Source organism: Felis catus, chromosome X (assembly GCF_018350175.1).
Source record: "Felis catus isolate Fca126 chromosome X, F.catus_Fca126_mat1.0, whole genome shotgun sequence".
Taxonomy (NCBI): domain Eukaryota; kingdom Metazoa; phylum Chordata; class Mammalia; order Carnivora; family Felidae; genus Felis; species Felis catus.
In genome coordinates, this window is record NC_058386.1 from 52,745,161 (window position 1) to 52,760,095 (window position 14,935).

Below are 14,935 nucleotides of genomic sequence, written 5' to 3' on the forward strand. Positions count from 1 at the left end.
CCTTGTTTGCTGAGAGCCTGTTGCCCTTAGGCAACTCTAATAGGCAATGTAAATGTAAATATTTTTATATTTTATTGTTATTATTATTACTAAAGTTTTATAAGTATTATTTTCCATTTTCAAGGAAAATATGATGCCTTGATACAATGTAGATTTAGATTTATTCTCTTTAAAGCTAATTCTCAAAACAGTGTTACGGTTCAAAGATTAGAAACCAAGAAAAGATCTGAATATTATGATGACTGAAATATGGCCACTTCTCAATTTTCTAGACCGTACCAAAATCCTGCATAGTAGATGACTTTTGATATCCTTTTTTTAGGATGCTTATTATGAAAAAAAATACTGCTAGAAGGGAAAGAGAAGGGTAGTTGCCTAACTAGGTGTCCCTAAGTCTCTTTTAAAACATGCCTCCCAGTGTACAGATAATGCCTTCACAAATAATAAAGGACTTATTCCATTTAGCATAATACCGTCCAGTTTCATTCACATTGTTGCAAATGGCAGGATTTCATTCTTATTGCCAAGTAGTATTCCACTGTATATATAAGCCACATCTTCTTTATCTATTAATCAGTTGATGGACATTTGGGCTATTTCCATAATTTGGCTATTGTTGAAAGTGTTGCTATAAACATTAGGTTTACAAGTGCCCCTATGAATCAGCACTCCTGTATCCTTTGGATAAATTCCTAGTAGTGCTATTGCTGGGTAATAGGTTATTTCTATTTTTGATTTTTTAAGGAAACTTCACACTGTTTTCCAGAGAGGCTGCGCCAGTTTGCATTCCCACCCATTCATATGTGGAACTTGAGAAACTTAACAGAAGACCATGGGGGAATGAAAGGGGAAAAATAGTTTTAAACAGAAAGGGAGGCGAACCATAAGAGACTCTTAAATACAGAGAACGAACTGAGGATTGATTGGGGGTGGGGGAGAGGGGAAAATGGGTGATAGGCATTGAGGAGGGCACTTGTTGGGATGAGCACTGCGTATTGTACATAAGTGATTAATCACGGGAATCTATCCCCAAAACCAAGAGCACACTGTACACTGTATGTTAGCTAACTTGACAATAAATTATATGTAAAAAATAATAATAAAGTGGCCTATCCACATGTAGATCATTTAGAATTTAATATTTTCTTCTTGACTTGGCTATTGCTTGGACAGCTCTGTCCTACACGGCTATTGAGCTTTTTTGCACATTTCCAGTGGTTTTGGCTCTGTAGACATGGCAAGATGTTTCTGTCTCCATACATGGTGTTGTTTGGCAGATTTTGGAAAAGATGGAGTTTGTAGTACAACTTGAATATTTATCTTGGGAAATTGCTTTACCTGAATGCAATAGAAATAAACTTTATTTCATAATAAAAAGATGGGAAGGAGGAGATGAATGAAGAAAATAGAGTAGCAGACTGAATGGGAAGAAGACTTTTTTTCTTTCTTGGTAATTCATTAAGGTCAATGTTGGCAATTTTTGCCTGCATATATTTGTCTACTCTTTTTAGATTCAAATGCAACTTTGCAGTCATTTGCTTAATCATATTTTTAAGTAAACTATAGGCAAACTCTGTACTTGTAACATGTTGTTATCTGGTGTCAAAGTTCTTGACTTCTTAAAACAAACTATATCCAGTCCCACAAGTTCATCTGACTAGTAAGATTTTCAAAAGTATGTCATTCTTTAATGCATTCATTTGTAAATTTTTCAGTTAATAACAATAAAAAATAATCTTTTCAACACCTTTAATAAGTAGCAGCTAGAACCTTATCTTTGAAATTTTTTCCCTACTTACTTTCATTTTGGGGCAAAAGTAACCATTTTCCTTTAGCCATCCTCAATGCTTTCATTTATCACTCCTCACCAGTAATATTAGGCATTAGGTGTTGACAAAGGTACAATGTCATATTAATGTTTATACATTTATAATTTTAAAAACTCTTTCCTGCCAAGAAAATTGTCACTCTTTCCTTTAAGTTTCAACTGATAACTCCTTATATTATTAACATTTATTCACTTATCACAGTTTGTAAGTATAAATTATATAATTATTTTATTATTATCTATCTCCACTTCCCACCATCACCACTGTAAGAACATTGAGATCAGAATCCATGTCTTTTTTTTTTTATATCCCCAGCTCCTGTTTCCTGGCACATAGTCAACACTAAGTGAATGTTTATTAATTATTAGTCAGAAAATTACTTCAAATATTATATACTTCTTGAATTTTTTCCTAATCACTATAACCATCACCCCTATCTCTGACTCCACTGACAGAATTTAACATTTCCTCCTTAGTATGTCAATGGAAATTTTCAAGTAACTTGAAGGATCAGCCATGTATTCAGGTTTGCCTTGGATATACCTAATTTATGCCTAATGTTCTGACATAATTATTAGTAATGTTCTTTTTATTCTCAAAAGTATCCCAGTGATCATATTCTATAGAATTGTTTTTAACACTTCCTAGAGCCATGTATAGCCAATCTTTATTAGCTTACGAGTTCTTTGAGGACAGGATAAATTCTATTTTTTTGTTTTGTTTTTTTCCTAGACCTAGGACTTATTTCAGTGTCTGGCACTCAATGACTGTTCTTTTGAATGAAAAATTTTATTTAAATCTTTGCCTCAAGAAGTTTCTGTTGTTCAAGAAAACAAACAAAAAAAAAAACACATGACACCACACATGTGCAGGTTTAAGGACAATCAATATTTTTCTTAAAAATCTTCTTGCTTAAGACTTTGAAAGGTAAATCAAATTTATGTTTGCTAAGTCATTTATTTCTCTTCTGCTTTATGTTATTTGAGTAGAGAATTTTCATAATAAAAACTAGTAATTGCAGTGAGGATTTTTTGTGCTGTGAGATTTTCCTTGAGCTTAAATTTGCTATTGTATATGTACATGAACTTGGTAAATGTGCTCACATCAATGTTAACTTGGGCAAAGCAAAATATAAGATAATAGAAAAGGGGGGAAATTCTATAGTTCATTAGCTAGGAATAGTCAAACTGATCTATAGGTACCTCTCATTTGCCAACAAAATATACAGTTGATCTTATAAACAGTTGTTTTTAAGTGACTTTTGAGATTTAAATAAATGCAAGATGAAAATCTCAATGTCCTATGTGGTGAAAATCTCAATGTCTTATGTGCACTAGAAATTATTTTGAAGAGAATAAGATATAAGTCAGATAATAAAATGGAATTTTAAAGGAAATAGACTTCAAAGTTCAAATAACAGATTAATGGAGAAGTGAAAGTGAAATGGCTGTCTATGTATTGGCTAATTCATTAAGGGAAATTTTTTAAGACACAAGAGGTAGTGTAATCATTATAGAAGTCACATGCTGCCTGAATGTCAGTTCTGAGACGGCAATTCTGTGTGCATATAAAATTTCCAAATGTGACTTTCCTAAAGCAAACATGCAGCTATCCGTATTATTCTTAGATAGAACTATTAGTGCCTTCTTCCTGTTTGTATAAACAGTACTAAAGTGTAACTAAAGTGTAACCCTAGTACATTGGTTACATAAATAGTCTTGTTTTAGATTAGTGAACTGCTGCTACCTGAAGAGCTTTTCAGTGCTCACACATCTACTACCTTGCCTTATTGACAGCCTCCCTTAAAACAACAGCAACAACAAAAATCCTTTGATGGTGTCTGTTGCACCCTTTACATATATTGAGAACCTACTGTGTTCTGTTCACTTTTCTAAGCACTTTACTTACTCATCTTACATAATCTTTACCCTGTGAGGTAAGTATCAGTATTCTCATTCTATATTTGAGGAAACCAAGGCTCAGACTGAGAAAAAACACCTTGCCTAAGTTAGAACTCAAACTTGTGGGGACAATTGAGGTAGGTGAGAGGAGGAGTTCAGAAATAAAATTGTCCTTAATTCTCTTCGGTAACAGATATTATTTTAAAATGTTTTGGTTTATTGTGCAAACTGACTTTTTACAATACAATAAATACAATTACAATAAATGAAATAGGCTGCAGATACAATTCATAAGTGTACACAGACCCTTTAAAAAAATCTGGAGTGCATCTACCTACTTATGACCTTTTACGTACTTCAATTTCTTGAAAGCAATTTTAATGGTTTTCTAGTCTCCCTAGTAGATAGAGTCTCTGATCTGTTGCAATGAATGGTGCTAGAGATGTTGTGCTTTTCAGGAATGGAACTGCACTTTAGCAAGAGGGATCTAGTGTGAAATCTGGAAATCTCTCAGAAAGAAGAGAAAGTCCTTTTAAGGATGTGTATATTCCTGCACCTTGTTGAAATGCCATATTTGCCTTTCACAAAGTTGTGATAATAAGTTAACTTTAGTGTGATTTATTTTGTGTGTGAATGGGGGGTGATTATAGCACAATTGCTACCATTGAAATTTTTATGCCTATAATTATTAAAGAATTAGAGTATATATATTTTTTGTTATAAGGTGAGTCCAATCATTTAAAGTACAAAAACAAAATGTCATACAGTGTGTAGTTTCTTAAAAAGAAACCTGTGCATTCTTAAATGCCTTTCCAGAATGTTACTAAACATGATTGTGGTATGTGTGTTTATTTGTAGGGACTGGTAACATCTGAACATACCAAACCAAACAGGCAAAGACTTTCACCATCACTACCACCACATTTTACTACAAAGGAATATAACTGTATGTGGATTCCAAGCAAGCTAAAAAGAAAAAGAGCTGATTAGACTTCAGACTGCCCACTGAATGGGGATGACGGCCACAGCTGCAGTGGGGACATCAAAAATGGAGAAGAGTTCCTCCAAGGAAGAGAAACAACAATCTAAGCAGGACAGGATGGAGCAGAGCAATGCTGATTCTGAAGAGTGGATGAACTCTGAGAATGAACCTGAACAGATGAGCCTTAAGAACAGTAACAATGACAATAGCTACGGATCTGGGGATGCTCAGTTGAAAAAAAAGGATATTCCCGCCAAGCCACACCGTCAGCTCTTTAGATCACCCTGCTTAGATCATCCAAGCTTCTCCCAGAGCAGCATTCTACAGGATAGGAAGCTTGACTTGGAAAAAGAATACCAAGCCAAGATGGATTTTGCTCTAAAGCTGGGCTATGCAGAGGCACAGATTCAATCAGTATTGAACAAGCTGGGCCCAGAATCACTTATTAATGATGTATTGGCAGAGCTCGTCAGGCTTGGGAACAAAGGCGATTCAGAAGGGCAGGCCAGTTTGAGTTTGTTAGCACCTAGGGGTCCCAGCTCTAGAGAGATTGCAAGCCCTGAACTGTCTCTTGAAGATGAAATAGACAACAGTGAAAATTTGAGGCCAGTTGTCATAGATGGAAGTAATGTGGCAATGAGGTAAGCGTATCATATTTTCAATCTTTAAAAACAAAACAAAACAAAACAAAACATCCCTGAGCTCATAAAAATCATCTCCCTTTGCAAAGCACTATGGGAGGCTCTTGGCTGTTGTCTGCAGCTTATGCTACTGTAGGTGGAGAGAGGCTAAAATGATCTTGCCTTGGCCTTTTCTCTCTCCGTTGGAATTGTTGCCATTTGTGTTCAGGTACTCTGAAAGCAGCTGAGACATCAGTGATGCTTCAGTAGAGACATCATTCAGCCTTTGTTCCTCCTGGGGTACCTTCTCCAACCTCTGCTTGCCTAGACCAATCATCCTGAGAATGCTGTTTTTATAATTTCACTTGGGGGCTTACTTGGGAGCTTGGAGTGACTCCCAATTGCGATTCTACCAAATTTGGATCCCTTTGCCTGGCTTTTTGATATGACATTTCTCTCCTCCCATTTGGTTGTAGCTCAGTATTTTGAATAGTCTCCATGTAAATTATGATGATTTCTACACCACTGCTTGTGTTCATGTCATTCCCAAACCTAGGAGTAACCTCGTCCTTATCTTCATACCTATCAAGATGCACTGCCTTCACTGACACCATCCCGGCTCTTTTAATCCCAATGATTATCTCTGAGCTATAATAACTATGATAGGTTAAGTAATATCCCCCTAAAGATGTCCACATCCTAATCCCTGGAATCTGTGAATAGGTTATTTTACATGGTAAAAGGAACTTTGCAGGTATGATTAAGTTAAGAATTTGAGATAGGTAAGATTATCCTGGGTTATCAAGGTGGACTCACTGTAATTACAAAGGTCCTTATAAAAGGAAGGGAGGCAACAGGATAAGAATGAATTGTAGGAGGGATGCCTGGGTGGTTCAGTCAGTTAATCGTCCAACTTTTGCTTAGGTCATCATCTCATGTTTAGTGGGTTCAAGCCCCGCATCAGGCTCTGTCCTGACATCTCAGAGCCTGGAGTCTGCTTTGGATTCTGTATCTCCCTCTCTTTCTGCCCCCCCCCGTCTCTCTCTCTCTCTCTCTTTCAAAAATAAGCATCAAAAAATTTAAATAAAGAAAATTATTTTTAATGGGTAGTAGGAGATGCAATGACATAAACAAGAGGATGGGTGGTGTAAGAAAGAGGCCATGAGCCAAGGAATGTGGGAAGCCTCCAGAAACTGAAAACGGCAAGGAAAGAGATTCTCTCCTGAAGAGACAACATAGCCTTGTCAACAATTTGATTTTAGAATTCTGACTTCTTGAACTAAACACAAATAAACTGGTGTTATTTTAAGACACTTAATATATGGTAATTTGTTATAGCAGCAATAGGAAAGTAATACATAACCAAGAGTGCCTTCATACTTTATTCCATATTTTCTCACATAATTTTTTAATTCATGTCAGAGATCTTTAGGAATTCCTTCTTTTTTCTTTTTCAAAAGCATAAATGAACTATTTAGACTTCATCAAAATAAAAACCTTCTTCTGTTTCTAAAATGAATTGCCATTCAGCTCTGGCTTAAAAATTCCCGATAATCAGGAGCCTGTTTCCTATGAGTATATCATTCCTTGATGAACTCAATGGAGTCTTAGACTGTACACAATCAGAACAAAAGTAAGAAGCCTTAGACTAGCAAGATTTTCATTTGATTATCCAATTCTCTTTGAGGACAAGGGCCTTATTTTATGCTTCCCTTGTTTTCCCCACAGTATGTAGTACACTATTGGATGCTCCTATAGAGATACAAAGGGAGCAGGAATAGGACAAGTCTTATCAACGATACCATTGTTGTATGTAGGAGTTACTTAGCAGGCTATCTTGATGTATTTTTTAGTATATAGTTCTATTTAATCCTCACAGCAACTTTATTTTACAGATGAGAAAAACAGAGCTCAGCAAGGTTAAATGGCTTTCTTGAGGTCATTTGATAAAGCTAGTAAGTAGCAAAGTGAGAATTTGAACTTAAGTCCTCTGGCTTCAAATAAATGAAATGAAACTAAATTTTAAAAATATATGTTTTTTGTTTTAAAAATATGTGTTTAAAAGTGTGTTTGTTCTCTTTTTTTTCAAGTTTTTATTTAAATTCCAGTTAGCATAGAGTGTAGTACTAGTTTCAGATGTAGAGTTTAGTGATTCATCACTTACATGCAACACCCAGTGTTCATCACTGCAAGTGCCAGATAGTTTTGCATATGTAATTTAATCCACGCTAAAACATCTACAAGAACAGACTAATTTGGTTAATTTTTGCACATGAGGAGACTCAGGTTCAGAGAGGTTGAGTAACTGCCCAAGGTTATACAGTAATGAATGACAATGTTTGCATTAAAACCTGAATCTGACTTCAATGTTTTTTTGACAATAAAATGCAATCATATGTGACTATTAGTGTTATTAAGAATATTTGGTATTCCTCCTGGTAGCAGGAAATACCCTTACACATTTCCTTTTTCAAACTTTTAATTATGACAGCTTCATCACAAGGTGGGTAAAGCAAGCTAGACTTCTCCCCTGTTTTACTGAAGGAAAACTAGAAGCATAGTCAACAAGAAAGTTAAATGGCTTGTACACAATACTAAAGTAATCAGAATGATGTAAAGGGCCAGTGAAAAGCAGAGGGTGATTTCTATGTTCAAAGGCCAATGGTTACTCTGATCTTCTAATAGGCATAAACTAATTTTTGAAGGGAAGAGGCATGGGATCTGCCAAACTCAATATCTTACCAGACTAGACCACCCCAAACACCTTAGATTGGACTGGTTTTCCAAGGCCTACACTTCTTTAAGTATTTTGTGTTTTGGATGTGGGGATGATAAGAGCCCAAGACTTCGTTGAAGACTTTGGCTTCATGGTGATATAAGACCTTCCTTATCTTTTGACTTGAAGGATTACTGATTATAAAAGACACTGTAGTATTGTTCTTGTGCTTTTTAAGGAATACTGAAGAAATTAATTGCCAAGGTAATTCTTTTCAGCATATCTAGTCTATGCCAGTAGCAAACTGTAATACTGATAGGAAGATGAGATTTTGTCTTTTGTTGGAGTTGCTTTGCAAAGTTAAAGATGTCTTACAATTTAAATAAAGAAAAAGAAAAAAAAGCAGCACTCAACCATATTTTTAGGAGTATATAAACATAGTGTGTAGTAGAACCCCTGATTTTCTAAAATTGCCAGCTGTGCCCTTGTTAGCATCTCTTTCCTTTTCTGACTAGGTTAGTTACTGATGAGTCCCATTTATTCTGCAGTCACATTTCACATAGTCAAAGTTCAGTGCCATAGTCTGCTTATGAATTTGTTAGTGCTATTAATATAAATTTGGTTTATTTCCCCATTGCTTAGCTGTAACTTTATCACGAGATTTATACTTCTTAAACTACATATTAACATCTATTTTTCTTCAGCATGTTATATGAGCCTGCATTGAACTCATGATGTTTTGCTTGTCATCTAACATTAACATTTACAGTAGTGGTGTACCTGTGATTCACACACTGGTGAATAGCATATATCAATATGCTAAGATCCTAAAATATATGTTCATTCTGAGAGCTGCCTCCTTTGGAAAGAAAAATCTATTTCAGAGGAATTAAGGAATGTCAAATGCAAATGCCGCCATATTCTTTAAGTTTGAGAGAAACCCAAATACTTAAACCCTACAAAAAGGGCAGAAGGAGATGCCAGTGATGAATCTGCTAGGCAGAATTTGGCTTGGAATCTGGATCATAATACGTATCTAAACCAGTTTACAAAACAAAGTGAGATATACTGTCACCAAGAGACACTTGGTGACTTGCAGGTCTATACTGTTAGATTACATTTAGATAGGCTTTTAGGTCTTACTTTTTAAATTGCAAAATAATACTTTGTGGTTTTAGGCTATAACAGGTGATCTTACAAGAATCATTCTATGTTACACTATTTTTTTTCTTTTATGCATTTCTCAAATATTTATTGAGCACTAAACTTTGTGTACTGGGCCCTTATGTAGGACATCACTGCCACCTTCATAAATGTTGAAATTGAATTCTGATTCCTACTGGACATTTGGTACACTTCCTGGAATGCTCCAATGGAATATTTTCAATGGCATGCTGTAGACATTTTACATTTTTTAACATTATAATTCTCAGTATGTTAAAAATTTATACCAGAATACAGATGTATCAAAATATTAATAATGTTTGTCTCTGGAAGGTAGTAAAACAATAAAAATGTAAGGAAAAATTTATATTTTTTGCATTTTACACATTTTACATTATAAATATATATTACTCTTAAAATGAGGAAAGATATTTAATTGAATAATTGACATACTAATTGTATTAGTTTCATATGTACAACATAATGATTTGATACTTACATTGAGAAGTGATGACCACAATAAGCCTAATTACCATCTGTCATCCTACAAAGTTGTTACAACATTATTAACTATATTCTTTATGCTATACATTATATTCTCATGTCTTATTTATTTTATAACTGGAATATGTAACTGTTAATCCCCTTCACTTCTTTTGTCCATCCCCTACCCACCCACCCCTCTAGAAACCATCAATTTGTTCTATCAGCCAGTTTCTATTTTTTTTATTTGTTCATTTGTTATGTTTCTTTAGATTTTGCATATAAGTGAAACCATATGGTATTTATCTTTCTCTGTCTTATTTATTTCATTTATCACAATAGCTTCTGGTTCATCCATGTTGTCACAAATAGCAAGATTTAACTCTTTTATGGCTGAGTTATATTCCAGTCTCTCTCTCTCTCTCTGTCTCTCATTCCGTGTGTGTGTGTGTGTGTGTGTGTGTGTGTGTGTCACATATTTATGCATTCATCTTTTGATGGACACTTAGGTTACTTCCATGTCTTGCTTGTTGTAAATAATGCTGCGATCAACATAGGGGTACACATGTCTTTTTGAATTAGTGTTTTCATTTTCTTTGGGTAAATACCCAGACCTAGAATTACTGGATTGTATAGTATTTCTTTTTTTTCTCTTTTCTTTTCTTTAAGTTATTTATTTATTTATTTATTTATTTATTTATTTATTTATTTTGAGAGAGAAAGTGACAGCACGGATAGGGGAAGGGCAGAAAGAGAGGAAGAAAGAGAAAATCTCAAGCAGGCTCAATGTTATCAGCCAGGAGCCGGAGGCAGAGCTCCACCTTACCAACCATGAGATGATGAGTTGACCCATAATCCAGAGTCAGACTCTTAACTTACTGAGCAAGCCGGGCACTTTGGATTTTATGGTATTTCTAATTTTAATTTTTTGAGAAACTGCCATACCGTTATCTATAGTAGTTGCCCCAATTTACATTTCTACAAATAGTGCACAAGTTTTTTCTTCTCTAAATCTTTATCAACACTTGATATTTCTTGTCATTTGGACACTAGCCATTCTAACTGGTGTGAAGTGATATCTCATTGTGGTTTTGATTTGCATATCCTTGATGACCAGTGATGTAGAGCATTTTGTTTAGGCCTCTGTTGGCCATCTGGATATTGTTCAAAAAATGTCTATTCAGGTCATTTTGTAATCAAATTATTTGTTGGTTTTTTTTGGCATTGAGTTCTATGAGGTTTTTTTTATATATTTTGGACATAAACCACTTATTACATATATCATTTGCAAATAACTTCTTCCATTCAGTATGTTACATTTTTATTTTGTTGGAAGTTTCCTTCACTGTGGCATAATTGTTTTTTTTTTCAGTTTGATGTAGTCCCAATTATTTATTTTTGCTTTGTTTCTCTTACCTAATAAGACAGATCTATAAAAGTATAGCTAAAGCCTATCAAGAGTTTACTGCCAATGTTTTCTTTCAGGAATTTAATGGATTCAGGTATTTTATTTAGATCATTAATCCATTATTTTATTTTATTTTATTTTATATTATTTTATTTTATTATTTTATTTTTTTATTTTTTTAAATTCTCATATAGTTAACATACAGTGTTATATTAATTTCAAGTGTACAATATAGTGATTCAACAATTGCATGCATCACCCATTGCTCATCAGGACAAGTGCATCTGATAATCCCCATCACCTATTTCACCGCCCCCCCCACCTTCCCTCTGGTAACCATCTGTTCTCTATAGTTAAGAGTTTGTTTCTTGGTTTGTATAACTTTCTTTTTATTCCATTGTTCTTTTTTTTGTTTCTTAACTTTCCCATTTAAGTGAAACCATGGTATTTGTCTTTCTCTGACTTATTTCACTTAGCATTAAACTCTTTAGGACTGGGGAAGATGGCGGTGTAGGAGGACACTGGGCTCACCTTGTCCTGCTGATCACTTAGATTCCACCAACATCTGCCTAAATACCCCAGAAAAACACCAGAAGACTAGCAGGATGGACTCTCCAGAGCCAAGCCTAGACAAAAGGCCCATAGAAGAGGGTAGGAAGAGCAGAGAGGTGGTGCGTGCTACACAGACTGGTGGCAGGGAGCCGGGGCAGTGGAGGGACAGCCCACTCGGCAAGGCAGAGCCCCTGAGTCTGGCTTACAAAATCAGAGGGGCCAGACTGCGTGAGTTCTGACAGCCAGAGGGACTTAACATCTGGAATATTATAAGTCAGTAGCTATGCTCAAAAAGCGGGAGAGCTAGAGGACAACAGGAGGGAGAGTTGTTGAGCCCGGGAAGACAGAGCTCAGCTTGGCAGGGAACAAAGGCACTGGGAAACACCATCTCCCTCGCCCATCCCCCAGCTAAAATCCCAAAGGGAACCAGTTCCCATCACAGAACTTGCTTGCACCTCGCAAACACCCAATGCTGTGCTTCTGTGGATCCATCCCTCCGATGGGTCTGCCTCCCTCCCGGTGCCACAGGGCACCTCCAGAAGCCGACCACCAAAGGCAAAGTGATCTAACCCTACCCATTCCGCCCCTGTGCACCTTGTGGATCCATCCTGGCCAATACGCCAGATTCCATCAAAGCAGCACCACAAGCCTGGCAGTGTGCAAGTAGCCCACACAGGGACCACACCACTCCACAATGAGTCCTGCCCCTGGGAGAGGGGAAGATAAGGTACACATCAGTCTGACTATGGCCCCAGTGGTGGGCTGGGGAAAGATATCAGGTCTGACTGTGGCCCCTCCCACCAATGCAAGTTACTCCAGACAGCACAGAGGAAGAGCCCTATAGTTCCGCACCACTCCAGTGACTATCGAAAATGACAAAATGGAAGAATTCTCCTCAAAAAAACTCCAGGAAGTAGTGACAGCTAACGAACTGATCAAAAGTGATTTAAGCAATGTAACAGAAACTTAATTTAAAATAATAGTCATAAAATTAATCACTGGGCTTGAAACAAGTATAGAGGACAGCCGAGAATCTATTGCTACAGAGATCAAGGGATTAAGAAACAGTCAGGAGGAGCTAAAAAATGCTATAAATGAGCTGCAAAATCAAATGGAGGCGACCACAGCTTGGATTAAAGAGGCAGAGGAGAGAATAGGTGAATTAGAAGATAAAATTATGGAAAAAGAGGAAGCTGAGAAAAACAGAGATAAAAAATTCCAGGAGTAAGAGGGGAGAATTAGAGAACTAAGTGATGTGATAAAACGTAATAATATACGCATAATTGAGATTCCAGAGGAGGAAGAGAGAGAGAAAGGGTCTAAAGGTGTACTTGAACAAATCATAGCTGAGAACTTCCCTGATCTGGGGAAGGAAAAAGGCATTGAAATGAAAGAGGCATGAGAACTCTCTTCAAACGTAACTTGAATCGATCTTCTGCAAGACATATCATAGTGAAAGTGGCAAAATACAAGGATAAAGAGAAAATTCTGAAAGCAGCCAGGGATAAACATGCTCTAACATATAAAGGGAGACAGATAAGACTAGTGATGGATCTATGTACTGAAACTTGGCAGGCCAGAAAGGAATGGCAGGAAAACTTCAATGTGATGAATGGAATAAATATGAAGGCCAAGAATCCTTTATCCAGCAAGTCTGTCATTTAGAATAGAAGGAGAGATAAAGGTCTTCCCAAACAAACACAAACTGAAGGACTTGATCACCACGAAATCAGCCCTACAAGAGATCCTAAGGGGGATCCTGTGAGAGAAAGTACCAGAGATATCAGTACAAGTGTGAAACCTACAGATATCACAAGGACTCTAAATTCATATCTTTCTATAATGACACTGAATGTAAATGGACTAAATGCTCCAACCAAAAGATATAGGGTATCAGAATGGATGAAAAAAAAACAAGACCATCTGTTTTCTGTCTACATGAGACTCATTTTAGACCTGAGGACACCTTCAGATTGAGAGTGAGGGGATGGAGAACTATTTATCATGCTACTGGAAGTCAAAAGAAAGCTGGAGTAGCATACTTATATCAGACAAACTAGACTTTAAAATAAAAGCTGTAACAAGAGATGAAGAAGGGCATTATATAATAATCACAAGGTCTATCCATTGGGAAGAACTAACAATTATAAATGTCTATGCACCGAATACGGGAGCCCACAAATATGTAAAACAATTAATCACAAATATAAGCAACCTTATTGATAAGAATGTGGTAATTTCAGGGGACTTTAATACTCCACTTACAACAATGGATACATCATCTAGACACAGAAACAATAAAGAAACAAGGGACTTGATTGATAAAATGGATCAGATGGACTTGACAGATCTATTTAGAACTCTGCATCCCAAAGAAACAGAATACACTTTCTTCTCGAGAGCACATGGAACATTCTCCAAGATAGATCACATACTGGGTCACAAAACAGCCCTTCCTAAGTATAAAAGAATTGAAATCATACCATGCACACTTTCAGACCACAATGCTATGAAGCTTGAAATCAACCACAGGAAAAAGTCTGGAAAACCTCCAAAAGGATGGAGGTTAAAGAACACACTACTAAAGAATGAATGTGTCAACCAGGCAATTAGAGAAGAAATTTTAAAAAATGGAAACAAATGAAAATGAAAATACAACAATCTAAACGCTTTGGGATGCAGCAAAGGCAGTCCTGACAGGAAAATACATTGCAATCCAGGCCTATCTCAAGAAACAAACAAACAAACAAACAAAAAAACAAAATACAAAATCTAACAGCACACCTAAAGGAAATAGAAGCAGAACAGCAAAGACATCCCAAACCCAGCAGAAGAAGAAAAATAATAAAGATCAGAGCAGAAAGAAACAATATAGAATCTAAAAAAAACTGTAGAGCAGATCAATGAAACCAAGAGTTGGTTTTTTGAAAAAATAAACAAAATGGTTACACCTCTAGCTAGGCTACTCAAAAAGAAAAGGGAGATGACCCAAATAGATAAAATCATGAATGAAAATGGAATGATTACAATCAATCCCTCAGAGATACAAGCAATTATCAGGGAATACTATGAAAAATTATATGCCAACAAACTGGACATCCTGAAAGAAGTGAACAAATTCCTAAACACCCACACATTTCCAAAACTCAAACAGGAAGAAATAGAAAGCTTGAACAGACCCATAACCAGCGAAGAAATTGAATCAGTTATCAAAAACCTCCCAACAAATAAGAGTCCAGGACCAGATGGCTTCCCAGGGGAATTATACGAGACAGTTAAA

At 36.0% G+C, this 14,935-nt stretch overlaps 1 protein-coding gene across 1 annotated transcript in view; it reads left to right on the forward strand.

Annotated features, from left to right (window-relative positions):
* ZC3H12B (zinc finger CCCH-type containing 12B) overlaps positions 1-14,935 on the forward strand; it is a 482,912-nt gene that overhangs the window by 396,919 nt on the left and 71,058 nt on the right. The window contains exon 2 of the mRNA XM_011291778.4: positions 4,589-5,353. Coding sequence (XP_011290080.1) covers positions 4,740-5,353 — 614 coding nt within the window. The 5' untranslated portion in view covers positions 4,589-4,739. The remainder of the gene's footprint in view (positions 1-4,588; positions 5,354-14,935) is intronic.